This window comes from Amphiprion ocellaris, chromosome 10 (assembly GCF_022539595.1).
Source record: "Amphiprion ocellaris isolate individual 3 ecotype Okinawa chromosome 10, ASM2253959v1, whole genome shotgun sequence".
Classification (NCBI taxonomy): Eukaryota; Metazoa; Chordata; class Actinopteri; family Pomacentridae; genus Amphiprion; species Amphiprion ocellaris.
This window is the reverse complement of record NC_072775.1, coordinates 9,726,800-9,753,260: the sequence shown is the minus strand read 5'-3', so window position 1 is coordinate 9,753,260 and position 26,461 is coordinate 9,726,800. Positions and strand designations below refer to the sequence as shown.

Genomic DNA, 26,461 nt, shown 5'->3' with positions numbered 1-26,461 from the left:
TTCAAAAGGAATTATTAATAGGCCAACTTATAATAGACACTCTAGATGCCTATGAGCGGTTCTGTCTTCCAGCTGCATTACATAAAATATAATGAATTCTGCATCTAGGATACCAGAGGGAGGGAGGGAGCAGAAGAGGGAGAGGAGATGGAACTTATTTTCGAGGGCTTTATAATGCAGCTTCCAATACAGACAGAAAAAAACTGCAGATCCGGCCTGCTTTGGTGTCTTGTTGCTTGTCATACATGATCTTGAATCTACACATTTAATGATTTTTACACAAACACATCAAAAGGGCAAATCAGCCCCAAAGCTACAGTGCTACAGCACCCTCTAGTGACTGGCTTTTGAACTACACATGATTTATAACGCAAGCTTTGCCTCCAGCTTCAGTTAATTTGGAACACTCCATTAAGCTCAGACACTCGGTCTAGTTGCAGTTTGACCTCAAAATTGTGCAAATATTCATTAGGACATTCACTCTTCTCTGTAGACAACAAATTTGGTTTCCAAACTAAATGAAAAGCATACAATAACAATATTCATGCTCTTCATATACAATTTACAGAATATAGTACATAATTTAGTCTATTACACTGAGATTACAGCAGGATTGACTTGAAGAATCTGCACCTTAATTCTGCATCTAGTGCATCTTAGACGCAGCTCAAAGACATTAAATGAAATAAAATCTATTTCTTTACAATTTCGTCAAGAGTTTCGAGGCTCCGTCTGGCTCTTGAATGCTCCCGAGTGACTCTGGTATTGCTCCACCATACACAAGATCCTGTCTGACAGTCCTTTAACATCGCTGTGCGTGTCGGGATGTGCAGTCAGAGCTTTAAGAAGTTCAGTCAGGCCCTCCATCTCCAGCATGCTGCTGTAATGTGAAGCTAAAGGAAGAAGAAGAAAAGAAAGAGATAAGAAGATGAGAGAGGAATGCAGCCCAAGCCTCCGCACCACCTAACTGTTAATAAAACAGAAGGTCAATATGAATAAATTCATAAGGTGTAATGTTTTATTTTACGTAATGTAATTAACAACGGAGTTACACTCAGCTCCGTTTTACATCAAACTGGCTTCTACACATACAGTGACCCCGAGTTAATCTCAGTCAAACCTCTACAGTAATGTTTGTGTGTCTTACTGTTTTGACTGCAGACCAGATGTATGGCCCAGACTGCCCACAGCTGCACTCCTGAGGGTTGACAAGGCTGAAGCAGAGGGCAAAATGGATGGAATGACCTGGAATGTGAAGATCACAAAACAGTACACTAAGACTAAACATGAGCAGAAGTGTACTTTAAACATTTGGTAGTTTTTATCTGTACCAGATGGTCAATTTTCTTCTGCATCAGTGCAATCCAGGGTATTTGAGCTGAGGTGTTAGACATGAAAGCCTATTTTGAGTCATATTTCAGAATATTTTCTTGTGATTGTCTGGGCTTTCTTTGGCACTTGCAGTAGTATTCTGGGTATTACACCCCTCAGCACATGTCCAAATAAACAGCTCTGGACATGGAGTTTCAAACTAGGTATTTAGTCCACACATTCAGGAAGCCAAAACTACAAAATGTTTTGTAAGACTGTCACGAAGAGACTGTTGGATGTGTAACTGATAGAAAACTATTTACAGTGCCTAATGAAAGTTTTCACTCCCTTGAAAGTTTTCCCTTTTTATTGCTTTTTCAAAGTTAAATCACAGTCAGTTTAGGCCATATTTTATATTTTTAATTAATTGGCATTACTTAGTAGAAATCTGTTTTCACTTTGCCATGAAAGAGTCTTTATTGTAATTTCTTATAGATTGAATCATTGTCTTATATTGAGCATAATTTAATGCTGAAAAGCAATAAAAGGGAAAAACTTCCAAGGGGCTGAATATTTTTTATAGGCACTGTATAAAAGTGTTATGCAAAATATAGCTTATATTTAATGTTAAGCAGACAGAATGTGTAAAAGCTTTGAAAACGACTCTGCCTCTACAAATCTTTCTTTCTGTTCTGTCCAGTTTCCTTTGCTCTCACCTGTAAGACACCATTTCTCTCTCCAGCTGGGTCCAGGTCATTATGGAATCATGCTGCAGAGAAAAGAAAGACACATTGAAAGGAGCCAAAGGTGGATTTTATCACCCGTTGCATGAAGACCCAGCATCCAAATCACACACCAGCTGCTCCAGTATGGTGGTTCGGAGCTCGCCTTCCAGGGTCCAGGCCTCTGCTCTGGAGGAGAGATGCGCCAGAATCCCTCCTGCAAAATACCGGACCCCCACCTCCACCTGGGAGTCCTGCAGGAGACTGAGGATGTGCTCCAAAAGGTCCTCCTCCATCAGGTCAGCCTGCAGTTCCTCCACCTCTGCTATGTTGTTCTGCAACATGGTGAAACAACAACAACATGATAGCACAGTTAACAGCAAAAATAACATAAAATGTAATTTAGCAGCGTGACATTAGAGGCAGAGATGCACTGTTTCATCTACAACTGCCTACAGATAAAATTCAGTTCATTCCTTCTGTTCAGTTAAGTTAAATTTGAATGTAAATCGGGCACATAAGTATTAACACCATGAATATGCACACACTTTACCCACCAGAAGGCCAAGAACTTTCTGCTGAATAGAAGGTTCACTGTAGTAGGACTGCAATGCAAAAAATAGGAGGCAGCATAAGGGGAAAAGCATTTGTCAGGGCGCATTTCTGTCTGTCTGTGTATTTTCTGTCCTCTTCTACCTCCAAAACCTCCTCGTACAGCTCCAAGCCCTGGCATTCGATGAAGTTGCGAGCAGCTGCCGGCATCTCATCTGTCAGGTTCCACAGAGCACTCAGGGCAAACTTCAGAGTGGAGTCTACCACTCCCACCATGGCTTTCTGCTGCACTATAGCCAGCAGCTGCTGTTAGACAGACACAACAAGGAGAGAAAAATGACCCAGGCAGACCAGGACAAGACAGAAAAAAAGGAAATCATATCTGTTTTTCCAAATAGAAATCAAAAATCCAGCAGGAAATGCAGGCTACACTGGCTGCAACTTGCATGTATTGCAGTAAAAGGCTTACATTTCAATTTGTGACATTAGACGTAATATAAAAGAAGATAAATGAGGTGTGGAGAGCAGCTTGATTACATGGACAAATGAGGCGACTGAATAATGAAGTAACAATAAACTGAGACAATCGAGTGCATGAAGCAATGGAGTGACAGTAAGTAGGTGAATGTGTACATTAAGTAATGGAAAATCAGAAGGCGAGAAACACAGTGAGCGGGTGAGAAGTAGAAATACACCCATGCACATCTAGCGCTGAGCCGGGGTCAGTTGTGTAAGTTGGAAACTAAACACGGCAAATGTGTTAATGTACCTTCATAATAAAGACGTCCTTGCTGAGCTGTGCCGTCTCCTCTGTGGACAACTGCACATGAAATAAACAGATGAGTGCTTCTTTGAGTTCTATCCATTCTCTAAAATGTCAAACTACAACAAAGGGTGCTTTTATCCCGCAGGGAAATTGGCCACATTTAACTAGACTAAATGAAAACATGCAGCTGGCTGTTGAAACGAGTGTCACAGAGGTACAGGAGCTTTCAAAAGGTGGGACTAACAGGTGCCATGCTATTTTCCTGCAGCTCGCTAATGCACAGTGAGTGAGCAGAGTCTTGACCTTGGCCACCAGAATGGAGATGACAGCCACAGCCATCCTCTGAAGGGTCGGATCCTCGTGGCTGCTCAGCCAGTTAATCACCAGCGTGGCGGCTAAATACCTGAACCATGATCACAGCATGATTGTGAGGAACACGGTATTATATAAATATACCAGTGATGCACGGACAAAACGTTGGGAAAATCTCAGTTCAGTTCTGCATTTTAACATCTGGAAGAGCTATTTCTTTTGGCAGCTGCATCTCAAGACAAAATATATTTCAGCTGGATCCCAATTTGTTGGAAAAACACTCTACTGCGATTCTATTAGTACACTGATTTTTTTGGCTACTGCCGGCCCGTGAGCTCAAAAGTCATATTACAACTGAGGGAAAGTAAACTAACTTGTCAAAAGGAACATCCTGAAGGATATAGTCACTGCAGAGTGCCAGCAGACAGTTCTTTTGGACCTGGAGAGATGGAAACAGTCTAATGAATAGAAGAAACATATGGGTGTAAGAAGATATATGTGTGCATATGGAGCAACTACAAATACTGTCTGAAGGTGGCAGAAATAGAGCTGCAACCAAAGGCAGAAAATAATAGGTCAGAAGCTGGCGAATGACAAGCCAACTGGGAGCAACAAAAGCATCCAGTGCCAGATTTTGCTGTTGTGTAACTCCATATGATGATGGAAATGAAATCTGAGCTGCTCTCCTGACCTGGTGGTGGTTGGGGAATGTCTTCATGGCGTACAGCAGCTGAGCGATGGTGGAGCTGAGCAGGCTGACCGACATGGCCTCGGCCAGATCCTGAGTGGTCAGGTTGAACACACAAGCTGTGGCCACCAGGTGGACGTGCAGGGAGGTGGGATGGCTCTGCATCGCACTCACCACCAGCTGCAGAAAACAAGATGTCCATGATATAATCACATGTGCTTCAGAATTAGCAATGATTTGCACTTGTCAGTACTGGGCTGCTGGAGTGGAAACTGGCTAGAACAATTCTCAGCTATATATTAGTGTGAAGCCTTCTCACCACCTAAACTACTCACTGAGCCAGCTGTGCAGCTGAATTGCACTCTTTATGTGTCAGTCTGTACTATAAACCACCTCTTCAGCCTTCTCTATGATTACATCTACAGTAATTAGAGCATCAGGTAACAGGGCATTTAAATTTCAGCTGTACTAGAAGGTCTAACTGAGCTTGATCTACTATAAGAGACCAACACCACCTCACAGAAACTTTTAAAACAAAGTATCTTATTCATACTAATATTTAATTATGGCAATATATTTTGTATTTTGACCCTTTGAATTTTGTGCTTAAACAGTTTTTTAGTGAGGGCTTTCTGGGGGGAAAAAAATCATCATCTCCTCTTCAAACAAATAAGTTAAAACTGCAAATTTTACTGTAAATGATGGAGTTGGCTCCACTTTACCGGACAAAATATGTGATGATACTATTTCTAAATTACCCCAAGCCTCTTTTTCTGCATTATATACTGTTGAAAAAAGTTTTCATACTAGCACATACACTACCGTTAAAAAGTTTGGGGTCACTTGAAATGTCCTTATTTTTGAAAGAAAAGCATTTTTAAAAAAAAAAAAAAAAATGAAGATAACATTAAAATAATCAGAAATACAGTCAAACACTGTTAGTGTGGTAAATAACTATTCTAGCTGGAAACTTTTAATGGAATATCTCCATAGGGGTACAGAGGAACATTTCCAGCATCCATCACTCCTGCATTCTAATGCTACATTGTGTTAGCTAATCATGCTAAAAGGCTAACTGATGATTAGAAAACCCTTGTGCAGTGATGGTAGCACATGAATGAAAGTGTGAGCTTCCATGGAAAACATTAAATTGCCCTGGTGACCCAAAGCTAACTTTCAAATGGTAGTGTATACGTCAATACCGATACATCAGTGATGGACCAATATCAGCCAATATTGATATACTAGCTGCAGATATCAGTGCTGATATATTGTTACCCCAACCAGCAAAAAGAGAAATAAAAGAAGAAACAGTAATGGATATACTAAACTGTATCCCAGATAAGAAGAGATTTGAATGAAAAAGTTTCACCCAAAGGCTATTTGAAATCATTAATGATCACTCTGCAGATATCATGTTAATCTATTCATCACTTAGTCTACCATTATTGCTTAAAACGGTACTGATTATCCATATAGTTACATTTCTGTTTATCAACTAAACTTATGTTTTGTCTGCTCCAGTTGATCTGTGTGACAATCAAGGAACTATCAATGAAGGGACTATCAACGAAGGAACTATCAATGAAGGAACTATCAATGAAGGAACTATCAATGAAGGAACTATCAATGAAGGAACTATCAACGAAGGAACTATCAATGAAGGAACCAGGTCAAAGAAGTAGCTATCAAAGAAAAAACCAGGTTGCAGCACCTTCAGCATGTCTGGCTGTGGTTTGTCAGCGTCGGTGGTTAGATTGTAGAGATGGACGAGGGCCTCTCGTATGAAACACTCCTGGTCTCTGTACCTCCTGAGCGCCTCACACACCTGGTTCTCATCAGCCTCTCCAGTTATCTGAACACACACAGCAGATCAGCAGGAAATGCAGTGGGCATATTCACTAAGTACACAAACAGAGCCTCAAGTCAAAGATAAATGAGAAACTTCTGCAAGAATCAAGTTCATATGTCTCCCTATGGCGATCCCCGATGGCCTGACATCTCACAAACCATTCATCTGATGCTAACAACAGATCCTTACTTTGAGGTTTTTCTTGGAAGAAAGGACGTCACAGGAGCTAACCCCGGTGGCCAGCAGGCCCAAGAAGACCAGTCCGCTCCTGGACTGCACAAAGGCTCCGATTGCAGCTTCACTGATTCTCTTCCGCCCGGAGATATCTAAAGAAACAAGTGATGGTAGGACCTCGGGACTCCCCTCCAGAAGCTGCCGCACTGTCTCATCTCCAACTCGTCCATCACTGTCATCCACGGCAAAGTGGTCGTCGGAGAAGTCCAGGTGTCTGAGAGCGTGAAGCTGGTTGAAGACAAAGAGCAACCTGGCAGGCGACATATCCAACTGCTGCAGCTTGTGGGCGATTAAGAATCTCAGGGTGCTGTTGCACTTGAGGAGAGCTGTAAGCTTTGAGATGGCACTGCAGGAGATATCCAGAGTCTCCAGGTGAGGTAGGGTACAGATATCCTCCAGGACAGCATCATTTACGTCCGTGTTGGCAACGTTGAGCATCCTGAGGCCCTGCAGGGAGCTGAAGCCCACACGGACTCCACCATCCTCCTCCAGAGACTCCCAGTCCAGACGTAACCCACTGAGGGACAACCTCTGCAGGCTCAACCTGCACTCGGGGTTGGAGGCCAGGCCTGAGATGATGTCTGCCCCGGTTAAACCACCAGAAACCCAGGAGGCGTCTAGTTCCAGGAGCCGGTGAGGACAGAGAGCCAAACGGAAAGCTTCTGCAGACACCGGAGAGGATCGAATGGAGGCTCGGCGCAGACGAAGCTCTTTGCAGTTTCGGAAAATCCCAACTGTCGTGTCATTCAGTATCCCTTGTTCAGAAAAGCAAACAGAAGGACGGAAAAAGAAGCATCATTTTAACCACAGTTATTTTTGAGAAGAAGAATTTTCCTGCTATTTCAGCCAGACAAACTCTATCCTTTGTGTGATGTAATAACTTATTAGATTATAGGGTCAACTCGGGATAATGATTTCCGAAAGTTTAATTAACTCGTGTTTGTAAGGGGAGATCCAATTAACTTCAGGCCAAAGATTAATTACATTTAAGACAGGCTACAGTATGATTTTACATTGATTTTTTTAACACCCTGAATTGATTTTTCTTTCCATCACTTTACCAACAAACTGCTGTCTGTCAGCTGTTGATACTGATGTTTTCTGAGTGTTTTGAGTCTTCCTGCCCTACCTTTAGTTGTCATCTTCTGCAGTAGCTGGTCGGCCATCTCCTGTGGGAACAGCGGGGCCCAGATGAGGCTCATGGAGCCGTCTGCTCGTACGCTGCACAGAGCGTCCAGGCTGCAGCACACCTGAGCCAAGCAGAGGTCGCACAGCGCCTGGGGGCCCTCAGCATCCTGCAACACGTCACCAGGTAATTAGAAGAGTCATACTGCAGCATAAGTACTCACAGTGAAGTCACAGGTGCAAGTGAAGGTATGTCAAAAGATGAGTTCATCAAATTAGGGAAAAATATTTATATAATTGTCTCATTTGGTTGAAAGATAAGACAAGGTGAGATCAGATCAGACAACATAACATCAACTAAAGTTTTATAAATCCAGAAGGACTGAACAAAAAAAAACAAGTGATATGATGTAAGAAATGCAGTGCCTAAAAGTAAAAAAGCAATAAGATACATAAGTATGTTTTCTATCCACAGGCCATGAGGCTACTAAATCACTGACTTACCTGTAATATCTATACATAGCAATATTTTGCACATATCCCTTGCCTGTTTACATATGACAGCATTGCACAAGATGCCAACATTTGCACATAGAATTTATTTTTATTTTTTTCATTTCTTTTTATTTTATCTTAGTGTATTTGTTATTTCAGTTGTGTGAAGGGAACTCGCAAAATAAGAATCTCATTACTCAGGGTAACCACTGTGTTTCTGCTGTATATATGACAATAAAGTTCTTGAAACTTAAAATGAGGGTAGAATAGAACTGTAAAAAGTAATGCTGGCAGTTATACAGAGTTAATAAGTAATATCACACACAATAATGAAAAAATGAAATTAAACATTATATTGCACTTGAAAAAAATAAGTGAAATATTGCACATGCGTTCAAAATGATGCAAATGAAAATGAATGTTACACATGATAATGAAGTATTACACCTTAAAATCCCCCTCTGGCTCCTGATTAAAACCCTCAAACTGATCTCTGTGCACTAAGAATTTTTTCCCCATGAAAATTATCTCTTCCTGCCTTAAATTAGCTTAAACTGTACAACTATATTTACTCATGAATGTGCAGATCTTTAAAGTCCCTGCTTCACTCTCCTTCTACCTATCTGCCACTCTGCAACATGGGGCACATCAGCTCAGATAAACCTTTTAAAAAACTTTAAAATATAAAATATTGCACGTTAAAATGAAATGTGGCATATGACTGCAGTAATAACTGTGTTCTCCAGGTTGAACATTTCTGTTTAGAGTTTTTTTTTTCTTTTCACATTCATAAAGCACATATGTAGACCCTGACAGTTGCCCCTCAGGCTTCTTCCTCGGGGCTCACCAGATCCACACTGACACAGGATCTCTAACGCTGCAGGAGTCTAATTTTATCCGCAGCAGACGAGGCTCCGCACGGAGTAAAGCCCGTTTAAACCACCTAATCCAGCCGCTCTCTGTAGGGCAAAGTGGACGAAAGCAACTGGTCCCGCAGTTGGCTCGAACTTAAGCGATTGTCACCGAGACAAAGTGCACGAAAATAAAAAAAAAAAACAAAACGTGGGCAACATTTGATAGAAGTGAAGGGGGTCAAACTCACCATGCTGGAAAAGTAAGAAGTCGGTAGGAAAGAATTTTTAAAAGAAAACAACAGCAACAAGTCGTTCAGCGAGATTTTGAATCAAGAGGCTTCATTGTAATTACAATTATTTCCTATGTTCTTCCTTCTAAACAAGTAAACAATAAATAAATAAAAATAAATAAATAAACACTCCTCTGTTTTGATTACAGTCGCTGCTGCTGAAAGCCGAGTCAGCTGTCACTGCTCGGCCTCCTATTGGTCAGTTTACATGACGTCACCAGGAGATGTTCGTAGTGATTGGATAAAAAATATTTTTATGTGTTTTACAGCTAATGACAAGGACAGAGATTGTATTTTATTTATTTATTCATTTACTTTTGTGCACTTAATTTGATTGTTATTGTATCCACCTTATTTATTTTATTCATTTTATCATTAACTTATATATTTCCTTTAAAATATAGACACTACCAGTCAAAAGTTTAGGCACACCTTCTCATTCAATGCTTTTTATTTATTTGTATTATTTTCTACATTCTAGATTAATACTTTTTTGTTTACAACATCAGTCCATATGTATTCTTTTATAGTTTTGATGTAGATCAGTATTAATCTACAATGTCTAAAATAATTAAATAAAAACCACTGAATGAGAAGATTTGCCCAAACTTCTGGCTGGTAGTGTATATATATAATAAAAGGACTTGTTTATTTAACTTCTGCTCAGTGCGTTTTTAAAAAAAAAATCTTACTTTTAAGATCCCCCTCTGGTTGTTGATTAAAACCCTCAAACTCATTTCTGTGTATCAAAGTTATATATTGAGATTTTTTCCATGAAAAAAATTCTCTCTACCTCAAATTGTTTTAAACTCAACTTCATTGTTTCCTCTTGAATGTCCCGGTATTTAAAGACCATGCCTCTACTTCTACCAATCTACCACACACTGCATCACAGCACACCAGCTCACCTTTGGCTTTGCTCAAACACTTTAAAATCACCCCGTAGTTCACAAAGTTAAGTTGTAAAAGTGGAGTGATTCAGCCATAGATCCTCAGATTCTAATCAGAGACTGTATGTTTATGGTTCTAATCTCTGAGGTCGTTCTACATGGATGTTCAAACTGGAAACCAATTATGGCAAAGAATAATGATAGAGAAAGCCCCATTCTACAAGACAGGATTGGTTCCTTAGGTTTGTTACATATGAAACCCTGGAAGTCTAAATCAGAGCACTGCAATTTCACTGTATATAAAGCACTTCAAGTATATTTTTGCAGATAAGTTAAATCATTAATGAAGTACTTTTACTTGTATTTTACTTGACAATCTCTCTGAAGCATCATATCTTGATACTTCTTAAACCACTGATGAATACCATTTTAAAACAATTTTCCTATCTATCTATCTATCTATCTATCTATCTATCTATCTATCTATCTATCTATCTATCTATCTATCTATCTATCTATCTATCTATCTATCTATCTATCTATCTATCTATCTATCTATCTATCTATCTATCTATCTATCTATCTATCTATCTATCTATCTAGGATGTACGATTAAAGCAATACACCTGCAACATCTGTAAAGGTAAAGTTTGGCAGTAAAGTATTTTAGCCACAAGGAGGGGCTAACAGAAAGAGATGGATTTTAACTTTTAACCAATGGTGGAGGAAGTAATTAGATCCTTTGCTCAAGTGAAGGTAAAGTAAAAACAATGTTGTTACAAGTGAAACACTTACATTTAAAATCTTACGAAAAAGTACAAAAATAGTAGCATCAAAATTTACTTAAAATACCTAAAGGTAATACACCCTTTATTCAGAATTGGATTATAAATATTGACTCTACAATGTACATGTCCCTTTAATGTTACAGCTGAAGCTCATTACTTTAAACACTGCTGAGTACTTCAGTCTATAATAATATGTCACTATTTATGAGTTGATTTATGTTTTGTATTAATGCTCTAAATATGTCAAATAACAAGTTAGTAAAGCTTTAAATAAAATCTAGCATAACGCAATGGACAATATTGGACTTGAATATAATATAATGGAGTAGAAGTACAATGCAGAAAATGCAAAAATATTTAGCAAATTACATCAAATTTGTGCTCCAGGACATTGCTTGAGTAAATAATTATATTCAAGCAATGCTTGTAACCAGTGTGACAGCTTCAGTTAAGTTTTCTATAATTCCCTTATGGTAAAAAGTGAAATTTCTAATACCTAAGAATACATCAATACATAGGGCCAAACCCCATTTTGTTCATTAGCAAAAAAAAAAAGAAAAAATGTCAAATAGTCTGTAATGATTTGTATAGAAGGGCAAGGGCAAAATTTGGAGGGAACACCTTTTCTAATGCCCCTTTAATGTGGCATTAGAGAATGAATGAAGAATGGAAGCATCTCAATATGATACAAACAAATCCTTTTTAAATTAGGGTTTAAAAAACACTCAGAAACAACAAAAAATCTGGATATTTGCCCTCTAACCACTTAAAATGACACAGTGTTAACTTGTGAGCAGGTTATGGCCCTCAAATGAACAAGAAAAGAGCAAAAAAGAGAGAGAGAGTAATTTCAAATAAACATAATTTGGTTACAGTAATTCTTTTTTTTCATTCTAATTCCATTTATTGTCTCATTTTTTAAAAATTCAACAACCCCTACTAAACAAAAACGACCACCACAGACACACACTCTCAATCACACCCACACAAACATATGCGTCACACACAGGCACCCACACACTGAAATGCATGCACACGCACAAACATTTCTGCATTATGAATGTCCTGTCTTGATGGCTCATAAGCAAAACTGTCCTCCCACATGCCTCAGTATGTCTCCACATGCAGAGAATCCCCATGCTTCAAAGCCTGTGCTTCCTCCTCGATCCAAAACATTTAGCTGAGGGGCGTTCTTTTTGTCTGCAAAGCCCTGCGCATATTGTCCTCATAACCAAATAAACACAGCTGCCAATAGCTCTTGGACTGCCGCTGGAGACGCACACATCCCCGTATACGGGGTAAACACAAAAGAGACGCTCACATCCAAAACAGACCTCCTATTATTATGCTGAAGCTACTGGGTCGCCAGAATCACCCAGTCATTAGATTGGAGCTGATAGGAAACAGATTTGTGAGGAAGGGTAAGCAGAGGATGAAGAAGAGTACTATGAATGAAGCTGACAGATGAGTGTGTGAAAGCGAGGGAAGGGAAAGGAGGCCATCAGCTTCAACCAGCATGACTGATGTGTTGCGTGTGTGGGAGACGAACGAACATTGCAAACAAGACTTATGAGAATTAAAATATGACGTGATGGCTGATTTTCAGTGTCAGAGTCTTCACCCTTCACTGACTCCTGGCCAGCTGGATCCATCGCTTAGTGTTTTTTGTTTGTGGTGAAACCTTATATCAGGAGGAGCCTTGCCTTTCTTTCCCATACTTCAGACGGAGGAAGGCAGGGCCAAGCCTTTCCTCTGCTCAAACTACAGGGAAAATCACACCATCAGCCTCCCTCTTTCTGCATATGGACCACCCTTCACTGTTCTCTCCTGGTGGACAGAGTTTGCTGGTGCCACAGCAGTGTGCAGGCCCTCATTCTCAATGAGAGCAAAGGCAGAGGGGGACTGAGAATGGAGAGCATGAACCTGCAGAGGAAACACAACTGAGAGACCACTTGGGCTACTGACTCAACTCACTGCAGGTTAGAGCTCTTTTTATTGTTATTTCAGCTTAATTGTGACATTGATGTAAGAGTATGTGTGTTGTACTTTAAGGAAACTGCTGAATCCTTTCATCATTTTAGTTTTTTTTATCATTATAAAGTTAAAACATGGAATCTGTTGCAACTAACTGAAAGTAGAGTCTTCTTGTCTTTAATGGTTCCCTTTAAAAAGCTGTGGAATGACTGTAAATCTCTATCATTTAAGTAAATTAAAGTAAGTCTAGTCTAAACCTTTTGCTTATATTCACCATTCACAAAGATCATGTATCAAGTCATCTCCTCAGCAGACGGAGCTAATCAGCGGCACCATCAGAATAACTTGTGGTCTAATTGGCACCGTCCTTAAACTGTGCTGGCCCAGAGGAAAAGCCACAACAAAGTTAGAGTGATAAATGGGGGATTTCTCTTTTTCACTGTATTTATTCTGTATGTTGAATTCAAGTTGGAGAAACATTAAGGGGCTCATATGCAGTAGATTTCCAAGGCGAACAGCAATTCTTTAAATTGAAGAGTTTAAAAGTAGACAGAACTCAGTGGGACCACTTAGAGTCAGTGGGTCGTTTTGGATGAGTCCCCCGAGTTGGGAAAACCAGCCACCACAAAGTCTGAACCCGTCTAGTTGCAGGGAGAATATGGATGAGTTGGCTGGAACTGGTCGGGTCTGGCTGTGAGGAGGGGAAGGAGAGGAGAAAATGCCTTTTTAATAAGTCAACCAAAAAAAAAGGCCTCTGTGGCAGACTTGATGAAGACCAGCAGGGTGTGAACGACAGGGAGAAACCTGGTGGTAATAAGTGCGGATGAGATTCACAGCCCTGGCTGAGGAGCCTCTGTGTAAACACTGTCACTCCTGTCAGGCTGAGGCCTGTGAGATTCATATTGTGGGGTTGGAGACGTGCAGACGCGCCAAATAGCTGAGACCGAGCTATTGAAAGGGATGACCTGTGATTACAGAAAGACAGGAAAAAGTCCTCTATGGGTAATAATAACTGAGTGACAGTGCCAAGGTGTCTCTGAGCTCTGACACATGGCCCTGTTTTCCTTTTGCTCTCATGGTTATTAATTTATGACAAAATAAACTGTCGCTCGTTCCATATATTAAAATTAAAACAGGGCTTCAGGGTAGAAATCTGTGCTGCTGAACATCATGGTTATGAAAAAATGATGTCGCCTCACACACTTTCTTTCCATCAATAAGTCATTGTGCCTCACAAATACGCAAAAATATGTATTTTTTCCCTTGAGGTAAGCATGTTTTTGCCGATGACAATGATACAAGGCTACTATTCTGCTACAGCTGCAGTTCAAGCTTAGGTAATGCTCTGGGATCTGTCCCGCTAACTGTGGTCAGTACTCTTCAGTGCAGCTAAACATCAAGAAGAGACCACAGAAATGATTTAAAGCCTCTTCTGTCTCTGTCTTGGATTCATTTAATTCTGCCTCTGTGGCATCTGTAAAAGTCCTCAGCGGATTTGTTGCAAAGCGCGTCAATGTAAAGTGGGTCAGTGCCAGTCAGAAGTGTTAGATGAAGGTTACTAAACCTCCTTGGCTACATCCCCCTAGACTGCCTTCTGGTTGGATTTAGCTCGACTGCCAAAATCAGCCTAAAGTTGGCCCTGCAAAGAAGCTCCACTTCTCAAGCCAAGCCATGCTATTGAATATGGAGCGAGGGATCTTTCACTTAGCCTGCACCCACCCATGCCTCATTCGCTGTGCTGTCAAAACCAATGACATCAAAACACAAGCGCTCTTTCCAAAAATAGACTCCAGAAAACATTACTCAGAAATCAGGGATCCCTGTTCCCCCTGCTGCTCCTCAAACACACCAGTTTCTATGATTCATCAATAAATTCAAATTCATCTGTGTGTACCAGACAAAAATTAACAGCAGAAGTTAAAATGAGTCACTGAGGCACAATGATAACCACCTGTGGACTCATTTCACACATTTCTGCACCTTTTGAATCCACCGGAGTTTGCCATTGGATGCCATTCTGCTAAATTACATATTCAGTGTAATCATTGGCCACTTTACCAAATTTTCTCTCAAATATTTTCCTTTTGAGTCAAGTCTTTCGTCAGACTCTGAGTTTTTCAACCTTCTAATACTCATGCACCAGTGCAGGTACGCTGGAAGACCACAGGACTGAGCCACGAGATCTACACAAATATTAAAAACAGATCTCAACACTTGAACACACCCAGACACCTGATACAGATGTGGTAAGGGACAAAATGAAAAAGAACCCATGAGAGAATGCATTGAAAATGTGAGTAAAGATAACAGATTTGTGGTGAGTGGGTGGAACTACTGTTACCCCACCACAATCGTACCACAGGGAACACCGTGCCAAAGGAAGGATTGTCTGCAGTAGTTGAGTGTGTGGAACCAGCTGTGTCTGTGCTATATTTTCACTTTACATTTTAATGCTCACTTACTTCATACTTAGGCAAGACTCTTATGCTGAGTCTCCACGAGCAGCTCTTTCCTGTCTCATGCCAGTGGACAATCTGACTATGTTTTGCAGGCACAGTGGTTAAATTGGATCAAATCGGATTAGAGGAGAAAAGAAAACATCTGCAAGACATGAGTGTAGTTTTCTAGTTATGTGACCGGTAGGAAACTGGACAAAAAATATCAGATAAGTGGTAACAAAAAATAGCTTCATTTAAAATTCTCTTCTATATTTTCTTCTTGTCAGCAAATTCAATGGAAAGACCAATTCATATAATAAGGGATCCTACTAACAAATTTTGCTTGCATAACTAATGCCAGATATATCTTTTACATCTGTGCCAAAGCACGCCATTGTTGCCCAAAAGCACATCCATGAGTCACAATGTTGAGTCAGTTCGATCTTGGTGCTGTTAATACTACTGGCTCAGGAAGTCTACACCCCTGTAAGCACCTCTGAGGCTGTAGTCAGGCAAAGTTGCGTTCTGTGCTAAATACTAACATAACTAACATGCTAAGATCAGCAGACTAACGATGCTAGGATCACATAGAAAACTGTGAGGCCAAAATGAACAACCTTGATCTCTAAGTGTAGGAGACACTTGGGAGAAATTGGAAATACAATCAATGTTCTCATCTTTATAACTAGACCAGAGTGAGAGCTGAAAAACTCCAGGTTAGATTATGGCCTTATAGCTTTGGGTCAGTGACACTGATGTTGTAGAACCTGCTCTAAAATGTCTCAATTGCTCTGACAGAAATGAAACACAACAACCGCTGCATCAGTTCTAATCATAGTAATACCAGGAAGTCGCTTTACTAAATATTCCACCCTTAGCGGCTTTCAAAAAATGGCACTAGTTGAGTTTTTTGTTAAAGATATGGCCTGGTCCCAGTGCAGTGTCCTCCAGGGTGGAAGGGGTTCACACACTGATGTTTAACAGGGATCATCTTTGCCATATTCATCTTAATTTATTTGGTAATTTGTCCCAAAACAAAAAGCACAACTGAGGCTGATGGGAATGCCGTTGGCTTTACAAGTATTTAGACATGAACTATTGGATGAACTGGAATTCTTATCAGGATGGAGATAGATGAAAAAAAATTAGAGGATCGCTAAAGCCATTAGCATTAATCCTTTGGGGTTCATAAGTGTCTCTGCAAAATTTCATTGCAATCTATACTGTAATTATGATATTTAGCTATTTTAGTCATTCCCAAAGTGGTGGAATGGAAAACAAACAGAGCAAGATTAGAGTGTAGGATACAAAGCAGGGAAGTTGGAAGATCTGAGAGTCATACTAACAGGTTAATGTTGTTTTCATGGAAAAATGTAGAACCCAACCATATGATTTATGTATGTTATGTGCCTCTCATTCATTTTTTTTTAGATCTCTCGCTTGTTTGATGATAAACAGAGGAGGAACCATGGGACCTGGAATGTGGAGCCTATTTATTCTGTTTGGTCTGTCTCTTTGGAGCAACACTCAAGCCTTCACCAAGAACCCCATCCTGTCCCGGATACGAAGGGCTCCAGAGGCCAATGGAGAAAACAAGAAGTGCTCCTACACCTTCCTGGTCCCTGAACAGAAGATCACAGGCCCCATCTGCGCCGCCCGGGGTTATTCAACTGACAAGGACCGAGTGACACGCCTGGACGTGGCCTCGGTGCGTGACCTGCTGTCAAAGCAGCGCCGGGAGATGGACACTTTGAAACTGGTGGTGGATGTGGACGGCAACTTGGTGAATGAGATGAAGCTGCTGAGGAAAGAGAGCAGGAACATGAACTCCAGAGTGACTCAGCTCTACATGCAGCTGCTGCACGAGATCATCAGAAAGAGGGATAACTCGCTGGAGCTGGCTCAGCTGGAGACACGAATCCTCAATGCCACCACTGAGTCGCTGCGCCTGGCCTCCCGCTACAGGGAACTGGAAGCCAAGTATGCAGCCCTGTCTGCGGTGGTGAACAACCAGTCAGTGCTGATCGGAGCGCTGGAGGAGCGTTGTATGCAGGTGTACAGTCGTAGGCATGAACAACCACCCCTGGGACCTCCACTGGTGCAGGTTGTGCCTGAGAACATTCCAGTCAATGTGCCACGTTTCACCAATGAGATCCAGAGGGACAACACCCGAGGGTTTGCCCGGGAAAGGGGCTCTCGTTCCGGGCCATCACCCACCAGCGGTACCCTGGAAGTCCAGAAACCTCCTCAGAGAAACTTCAGTACAGAAGGTGAGTGGGTGAGAGAATGAGCTAGAGATCCATCCATGCATCCATGCATCCATCCATCCATCCATCCATCCATCCATCTATCCATCCATCCATCCATCCCTTAATTTTCATTAATTTATTCCTATTTTCAGTCACGTAAACCCAAAACAGTCATGGTAAAATGTCGAGTAGTCATGACTTTCTAGGCCAACCGTAACAAAATAATAATCTCTGACTTTGAATACAGCTGCAGGTGGGCTTGTGGCCTCATTTCCAAAGGTTAAAGATTTGCAAATTCAGCTGGAACTCTGCTCCCCGCTCTACAGAAAGAACACAAACCATGCTGGAAAAAAAAATGTTGTAACATCTGAATTGAGGCTGGGGACTTTAAGCAAAGCAAAGAGAGCCCTGACCAACATGATTCTGCTAATCAACAGAATTTCCTGACACGTTTAGCTTGACGTTGCCAAAGAATAATAAAGTGTGTAGGATTTCAGTGCAGCTGTGTATGGAAATAGTCCTTTACGAGACTGTTCCATTGCATGTGAGATGTAGACAAAACCCAGGCTGGCATGGTAGAGGTCCTGCAAACCACAAAATAGAGGCACTTCTGGCATACTTAAGTGAATGGTCTCTACCTTTACATTATTATTATTGTATAATTAGCTGGGAGACAGTTCTTCGCCCTTTAAATAAACTCACTGCTACATATGCTATTAATTAAAAATCTTAAATGAGAATGTTAAATTACCTTGAGAAAAGGCAGACGTTAACAAGGACGGGTTAACAAGCTACCCATTTTGAGTTTTGACCTCAAATGAAGGAAAGTAATTTTTTATTAAGTGATTTAATAGGTCGATTCTCTCCTGCTGTTCACACAGGACCTACAGCACATACATGTGTTTTCTATTCCTCTGTCTGCCTGTGTGATTTTGTTCTTGTTTACTGCTTTTTCCTTCTTATTTAACTTTCTGTCACACATTGACTTCAGAGTTTCCTCATAATGTAAACTTGTTGATTTCTCAATGCTCGCATGGAATCTGGCCTACAAAATCAAAATGCAGTCACAAAGATTTGTTCAAAATTGAACAGATTCTGGCTTTTATTATACTGTAGAGAGGTGCAGTTCTTGAAAAAAGTATATGAATAACTTATTTTTAGTTCCTAGAATGTGTTTTTTAGTAGAATGACATTCTAAAAAATTCCCAAACATTCTTAGAACATTTTTCAAATGTTGCACTGAGAATATCCTTCCTTTGTTATTATACAACATTGTATGAATGTTTTGTAGAACAACATTCTAGTGTGCATGACCTCAACAACAGTACAAAAAATCCTCAGTATATTGCAGGAAAATATTCTAGATTTGTTCGTAGATCACATTTTTATGGGAGATTTAAAGAAGATTTTCTGACATCAGAGGTCTTGAAAACATCTTGAAAACATTGTTTTAATGTTGGTTTTAAACCTTCTTACTGGATGTCATGTGATATAATATTTTGCCTTGACAATGTGCGCAAAGCATCCTCTGAATGTTTCAGCTAAACCTGTATGTCCCCATAGAAACAATATTTGAAATTATAAATATCCTTAAAACATTCTTTGAAATTGTATTAGAACATTTTCCTTGAAAAGAATGATGAGAACATGTACAAAATGTTCACCAAACGACAATGTGGAACATTCCATGCTTGCTGGGAAAACCTAAACCACAGTGACTGCCCTTTAGCTTGGTCAGGCTAGCTGGAGGACAGTCAGAGTTAGTCTAAGCCAAAGATAATTAACAGACATTTTTTGACCTGTTTTTTGTGATTAAAAATCTATTTTGACTCAGTTTGTTACACAGCATAAACAAAGCAGCAGATAAATCTAATCCCAAATAAGCCAGTTCTTCTGAAAACTAATTAGCTTGGCCTTCCAAATAAGCTAAGTAGCCTTTGAACCTAGCTTTACTGTTCCCGCTACTGCTGCACTAATGCATGTCCAATAATTTTATCTCCAGAAGTTGTTTGAAGAAGTTTTTACTGCTCTCTATTCACAGCTGGCTTTCTTTCTTACTGCCTCCCTCTCTTGTTTTGCTTTCCTTCAGGCCCGTTCAGAGACTGTTGGGAGGCACAGGAGGCCGGACACAGCACCAGTGGCATGTACTTGATCCGACCCGACGAAGCAGAGAGGCCGGTGCAGGTGTGGTGTGAACAGGATATAGACAACGGAGGATGGACCGTTATTCAGAGCAGAAAGGACGGCTCGGTTAACTTCTTCAGGAACTGGGATAACTACAAGGTGATGACAGTGACACTTCCCCTGCCCTCCCTGTCTATTATCCTGTCTTCTTTCTTGGTCCAGCCTCTAAATACTTGGCCCATCCAGAGACAACAGTGGTGCTGTTATATGACCCATCGAGAGGAACCATCTGGGGTCTTTGGGACAATTTCCTGAGCCTGAGTCCTTGTGTTTTCACTTACTGTAAAATATAACGCCCTGTCAGCAGCGCTATTCGTCCGAGGTCATTTGGTTTGAGATTCCCATTATGAAACATTAGATGGCCCACTAGGAAGGTATGTTCCACAGCTCAATCTGCAGGCGTTTCTTTTCCAAAACCACTACTACTATGGTGCCTTCCTGGACGGATGGCTGGTTGGTCTGCACCACACCGTATGGAGCCTCTCTCATCAAAGCTCTGTGAGAGTGAGATGGAGTATATCACTGCTGGCAGCCGCTTGCAATCCAGTGTTCCATTCAGTCCGGCCAGGCTTGTGCATGTGTAACTGGAAGCTAAATTGCTCTCTTCAACATTGATTTGCCTCTTCGCTCTCCCACAAAGCCACCACATACACAGACACACACTCGCAGCACCACAGTTGAGGCCCTGAACTGAAACCCTACATCATTCATCATCTGCTGGCTCACCCGACTAATCCACAATCACAAACCTCAACCTCCTCTACCAAGTGAAGTGTTCTGGAGGCGCATGCAGACGTAGATGGCTTGTGGTTATTCAGCACAAGTGCCCAGGCCAGCTTTGCCATTAGCCGTGAGTCAATAGATCTGTTTGGTTTGAGCACTGAAGCAGGATACTAAAGATAAATGCTTATTTTCCAGCATAAACTCTACATATGTCATTCTTATAAAATTTCAAAGACAAAGTGACATTGTTTGGCTATAGTGCTTTTATCTTTTGAAGTCTTTCTTAAACTACAGAACCATGCCCATATTGTCATCAAAAAGAAATTCTCATTTGTTCTGTTAACAATTCCACAAAATCTACAAAAACAAGTTTCAAGTTCCTAAATATTGCTTGTGTTTCTAAACTCCTGAGGCGACCACATCACAAACAGCTTGGATTATCTTCTGTGATCTTTTTGTAACCTTCCTTTTAATCTTCCTTTGATTCAGAGTGGCTTTGGAAACATAGACGGTGAATACTGGCTCGGCCTTGAAGGCATCTATAACCTCGGGAGGCAGGGCGACTACAAGCTGCTGGTGGAGCTGGAGGACTGGATGGGCAAGAAGGTCTACGCTCAGTACAACAGCTTCCACCTGGAGCCAGAGAGTGAGGGATACCGTCTGCGCCTGGGCACCTACCAGGGCAACGCCGGGGACTCGCTCAGCAGCCACAACGGCAAACAGTTCACCACTCTGGATCGAGATAAGGATGCCTTTTCAGGTACATAGATGAAATTAAGGTCACTTTTCATATAGTCTTCATTGAAGTGCATCATATTATATTGAAATTTAAATAATCTCTTTTATTATTGTGACCTAGGAATTATTTAAAATCTGCGATCCGAGTGGTTTTGACGTGTTAAAAGTGCCATAAGCGACATTTTTCACATAAACATAGCAGCAAACACACATCTTCTATGTGAAGATACAGAAGAGTAATGACATCCTTACCAGAGAATGAAGTCACACTAACTCTGAGTGCTGTAATATGAGCTTCTCTGTTCTATGTTTTGGCAGCTGTTCCGGCAGCATGTACATGTTAGTGCATGTAAGTCCCTTCCTTTGAAATTGTTGGCCTTCCCCGTGCTTATTACAGACTCAGATTGATCTCCCACACCACATTAGAAAAGCAATAGTCCAGTGCAGCATTCAGCATGTGCTATTAGTGCTAGTATTTTATTTATGTTATTTACCAAATTTTACTCATTACATCCATTTTAACATATTCTAATGGTTGTGGCTGGATTATATTTTGTTGATTCTTGTCTAAATGCAAAGAGGGAGGAGGTATGGCTGATCTGGACCGTTTTCTTTGGTCTGAGATTACACATCCAGTGGTTAGAGATGTTGCACACAGAACCTTCAAATTTTTGTTTTCACATTCAAGTGTTCTTGAAACATTTGTAAATTTAGGCTTTCCTAGACTAGTAAATTCCAGAAAAACCCTGATGTGAAGACCTCCTGACCACCAGTGGTATAAAGTAACTTTTTGCATTGATTGAAGTACCATACTTAAGTACAACAGTCCCCTACAATTCACTGAATTAATTATTAGATAAAGATAAATCTTTATTGATCCCAGAGAGAAATTTAGAAATCAATCAAAGTCATAAAAATCTGCTGCACCTTTGCTAGCTGCAATTTTCAAGTGATAAATGCTACGTTTGTCACTAGGTGGTCAATCCCATGCTGTCTGGAGTCCCATGATGATTAATGATGCAATTCACTCACTATACCTAAAGAAAATAAATAGTTATAATCACTCTTTATAAGTGAAAAAATTGCACAAACTCTTTTAAAATCCCACTTTTTTAATCATCAGTTATGATGAATCGGGAGTCAAAGCTCATAAGTAGCTTGTTCTTTGGCAGACATCATGCAAATAAGCACCTTACAACTTTCTCCAAAAACTTGCCTTTTGCGACACAGCAAAAATGTTCAACTCTATGCTATTGAAAGTGTTCTGCTCCTGGAAGCTCCACACTAATTTGCTGAAACACTGACCACATTTGTGGAGTAAAAGATCATTGTTATCATCTTTAGGATTACAGATACCAAAAAGCTGCATCTTGACACAACATAAACTAAGTGGTTGGAGAAAGTGGTTTCTGTCATTATAGTGATGCTTTTTGAAGACAATGTCGAATGTTGTCACTTTTCTCTGTGAACTCACCTCATCATCGAGCTAATCTTCCCCCATGTTTCCAAACCACAGGTAACTGTGCCCATTTCCATAAAGGAGGCTGGTGGTACAATGCTTGTGGCCAAGCCAATCTGAACGGTGTCTGGTACAGTGGAGGAGTCTACCGCAGCAAATTCCAAGACGGCATCTTCTGGGCCGACTACGGCGGAGGCTTCTACTCCATGAAGGCTGTTCGCATCATGATCAGGCCCATAGACTGAGAAGATACGTTAACCAGGCTGGTTGAGGGGCAGCTATTGAGGCCAGGGCAAACTTGAAACTCAAACTATGGCTCCGTATGTCAGCAGTAACTGGTTGGACTTAGATCGAAGAACCACACCATAGGAGATTATCAACCATCAGCTGGTGACCTGAGCTGCCTCCTGCAACAGACTGAACATTGTTATTATATCATAATAGATGCACACATAGAGGGATTTAGAGGACATGACTATTTATAGTAAGCCATGCAGCTCCTTCAACCACGTAATACGTATGATGGTGAAGGAAAATTAAGAATAACTGCCAATATTTTGCAGTTAAATAATGCAGTCTGTCTTTCTGATTAAGAAAGTATTTTTCTCATTACTGCAATACTTCATGGAGAACTTCACTACTGATTGGTACTGATTTCATTTGCAAGCTTTAGCTTCCTACCTCGCCAGGATAAATATCTGGGGAAAACACTCTTATATGGTATTCAACTTGCTATAGTTGCTGGGAGCTGGAAAGTACATTTCGTTAATACCAATACACATTTTTTAAGCTTTGTATCCACTTCCAGATGTGAAATGCCAACACCTCAGTGAGATGGAGTTGGCCCATTTGATAACCCAAAAAACAATAGTGACTATTTTATTTAATCCCTACTCTTAAAATGATCTTTATACTGCATGTTAAAGCATTTTGCCCAAGTGCAGATGACCAGAAAGGATAATTTATGTGTATAATTAACTTATCATAACAGTGAAAAGGACCAGGTGTCCCGAGGGAACAGTAAATGATCCTACAGAAAAAAGGACTAATTTCCTCCACTGACTATATGACAATCATTCACAAAGTGTGCTTAACACATATGGACATATGCTGTTATATGTTTTTCTCATATGGCTGTTGATTAAATTTCAGTATGACTCTGGAAAGCTTGAGCATTGTTGGGAGGGAAAAAAAACGGAATTGGGTTTTGTTTTGAGTGGTTTTCGAGCGCAAAAAATATGCCGACCAAGCGTGTTGAGAGTTATAGGCATTGGGAGAGACAACGAGAAACACATTTTAGAGAGCTAGACAGGATGGAGAACGAAAAAGAGGTGGGGGGAAGGGAGGAGGGGATGAACTGGGATGGAACTGGTCCAAATTTCCAAGTTATTTTTTCCATGTCAACCCCTACCCCACAATCTTCCTTTTAAATACTCAGAAATGTACATTCTTTCCGCACAAAAGTGCTTGAATTGTATGTTTTTGTAAAAATATCTTTCACTGACAAAGTCACGGGTCCCTGCGCTCTGTAATCACCGGTAGGGATGGAAAGCAGCATCCTTTTTGGCAAAACCATCGCAGAGGAGAGGGGATTTTAAACTGCTGGGTCTGCTTTGAACAACAGCACTGCATCCAAAACACACATGAAAGGCAGCGTTCATCTGAAAATAGACTCATATTGTGCTGTTTTTTTCTTATTGCCCACAATGGCCCTCACACCCATCTCTTTAAACAACTTTTATGCAGCAACGAAACACAAAACAGGGACACCGGTCAAACCCAGCTGGACATGGAGGCATGTTTATGGACATGTAAAAAGGCTGAATCTAATAAAAATGTATTTATATTCTTGAAATTAAACAGCAATAAAAGCTGAAACGGATGAGTCACAATGCTTGGCAGAACAAGATTACACAACTTAACAGTAAATGAAAGCATTTTGGAAACCTTCAGGAGATGTTCATGTTCAAGCCATTTCAAAAGTGCTCTTTCCATGTGCCATACTGATTTATACTATAAATTACATGACTTGTTAGTTGTTAGTCTTTATTACAATTTGATGCACATTGAAGAGTTGTTGCTGTTTACCAGTAGGCATTCTCTTAGATGTGCCTGGCCGTTTGCTTTGCGTTGACAGGAAAAGTGGTGAGGAGACAAATGAATACATCACAAAGACATCTTAAAGTGATGACACACTGATGCGGATGACTGGATTAGAGCAAGTCATCAACTCAAGCCTGGTAACCTGGACCTCATTAATGCCTCTTTCTTTTGTCTTTGCTGTTTGGTCACAGTCCAACAACACATAGAGTTTGTGTGTCAGTATGCATGCTGATGTTAGTTTAGATGATCTAGTTTAGTTTTATTAGGCAATCAACACCACCACGTACAGTAAGCTACATTAGCTTAGCTTAGCACAAAAACTGAAAGACTAATATATACTCACAATTATACTTTAAGGCTTAATTTGTGATTAAAGGAATAGTTTTACATAATTTACTTCTTGTGGACAGTAGAATAAGATGATTGAGCCCACCCTCATGTCTCTATTTAAAGCTAGAGCCAGCCAGCGGGTTAGCTTACATTAGAATAAAGACTGGAAGTGGTTCAAGTCGGGTTACTAATAGACCCTTTTCACAGCAGCTTTTTTGACATGAAATGGTAAAGACAAGTGTAATTAAAACATCTATAAAGCTTTCTGGTCAGAGTCTTGGTTCATGTCCTTCGTAGCACCTGTGTAGCCCACCATTTCATGTCAAAATGGCTGCTGTTAGAAAGGTGTATTAACACGTTATATTTCATTTGTTATGCTCATAGAAACATATTGGGAGGGTGTTTTTAAAGGTTAGTTAAGTATTGGAACTTCAGAAGTATGTCACGGTAGTTTGCTATGAAAACCATTAAAGTAACAGGTAACTTGTAATTTTTACAGCTTGGTTAAAATTGCATACATTGTTAATTTGTGAGGTTTTTGTTTGTTTTCTTTGCACAGAGCTAAACTAGGTGTTTTCAGTCTTTGTGCTAATGTAAGCTAACTGCTGGCTTTTGCTTCACATTGAGCATGGGTGTAGATTTTCTCTACACACAGCAGGCTCTTGTGGTCTTCCTCCAGAATTTTTAAGTGTCAAACACTATTTCCTGCACATTGGTGGATTTTTATGCACCAATTTGTGCTTTCTTTGCATGTGTCTACACTGTTGTATGAGTCATTTTAGAGCATTTTTTCAAAGTGAAACTCATCGGCTTTTTTACGTTTTTATTGGGATGACAAACACACACGTACTAAATACTGAAGTGAATGTATCCCCATGCCTAAAAAATATGAGCGTCTATGCATGACAGAGGTGTCTTAATCTTACTCTCAGAGAAAGGGAATAAGTACATTTCTCAGAATGTGAAACAAATCCTCTAAACAGAAATGCAATCTAAGTGTGAATACATGTGGCTCCAAAAATTGATAACTGTTTTCTGTCAACCCCAAGAAGAAATCCAAGCGGGCTAAAAAATGAAACCAATGCAGTGTCCAAAAACTGCAGTTCCTTGAATGCCCACTTGAAGCTTGCTCCAAAATCAAGCCAAACTCCATAGTCACAAGTTAAAATGTCCAATTTGACAGCAGAAATTAACATGTTTACAGCCTCTTTCAATAAGCAGTTTTAGTCTCTATAGCTAATTTCCCTGTTGATGACAACTGCACAGGGCGTGAATTTTTAAACAACTCACTAGGTTTTTGAATTCATCAGGAATTAAAAAGAGTACGGGTCTGCCAAGCTGAGCTTCAAAACTGCTTTTCAGGAAACCTACAGGTGACATCACA

General features: G+C 40.3%; 2 protein-coding genes across 2 annotated transcripts; one reads left to right on the top strand and one right to left on the bottom strand.

The window, feature by feature from the left end:
- Positions 1 to 154: 154 nt before the first annotated feature.
- Positions 155 to 9,376, bottom strand: LOC111587191 (protein zyg-11 homolog). Its single transcript, XM_035942386.2, has 14 exons — positions 9,160 to 9,376; positions 7,567 to 7,732; positions 6,393 to 7,192; positions 6,066 to 6,206; positions 4,355 to 4,531; positions 4,038 to 4,102; positions 3,655 to 3,754; positions 3,355 to 3,405; positions 2,730 to 2,891; positions 2,591 to 2,638; positions 2,168 to 2,368; positions 2,028 to 2,080; positions 1,148 to 1,245; positions 155 to 893 (listed from the first exon to the last, which is right to left on the bottom strand). The coding sequence occupies exons 1-14, from the start codon at positions 9,160 to 9,162 to the stop codon at positions 712 to 714; spliced, it is 2,247 nt and encodes a 748-aa protein (XP_035798279.1). The 5' UTR covers positions 9,163 to 9,376; the 3' UTR covers positions 155 to 711.
- Positions 9,377 to 12,638: 3,262 nt separating this feature from the next.
- On the top strand, positions 12,639 to 24,526 carry angptl1b (angiopoietin-like 1b). The gene is made up of 5 exons (XM_023297320.3): positions 12,639 to 12,858; positions 16,723 to 17,561; positions 19,630 to 19,823; positions 20,937 to 21,207; positions 22,702 to 24,526. The coding sequence occupies exons 2-5, from the start codon at positions 16,739 to 16,741 to the stop codon at positions 22,887 to 22,889; spliced, it is 1,476 nt and encodes a 491-aa protein (XP_023153088.1). The 5' UTR covers positions 12,639 to 12,858; positions 16,723 to 16,738; the 3' UTR covers positions 22,890 to 24,526.
- The last annotated feature ends 1,935 nt before the right edge of the window (positions 24,527 to 26,461 follow it).

What these genes read in the sequence shown, in the direction of transcription:
- LOC111587191 (XM_035942386.2), bottom strand. An exon ending in AGGACGTCTTTATTATGAAG is followed by an intron (nt 2,892 to 3,354) that starts GTACATTAACAC and finishes TCTGTCTAACAG; the next exon opens with CAGCTGCTGGCTATAGTGCA. An exon ending in TCTGGTCTGCAGTCAAAACA is followed by an intron (nt 894 to 1,147) that starts GTAAGACACACA and finishes TTCTTCCTTTAG; the next exon opens with CTTCACATTACAGCAGCATG.
- angptl1b (XM_023297320.3), top strand. Translation starts at nt 16,739, where the DNA reads ATGATAAACAGAGGAGGAACCATGGGACCTGGAATGTGGAGCCTATTT. An exon ending in GGAACTGGGATAACTACAAG is followed by an intron (nt 19,824 to 20,936) that starts GTGATGACAGTG and finishes CCTTTGATTCAG; the next exon opens with AGTGGCTTTGGAAACATAGA. An exon ending in AGATAAGGATGCCTTTTCAG is followed by an intron (nt 21,208 to 22,701) that starts GTACATAGATGA and finishes TCCAAACCACAG; the next exon opens with GTAACTGTGCCCATTTCCAT.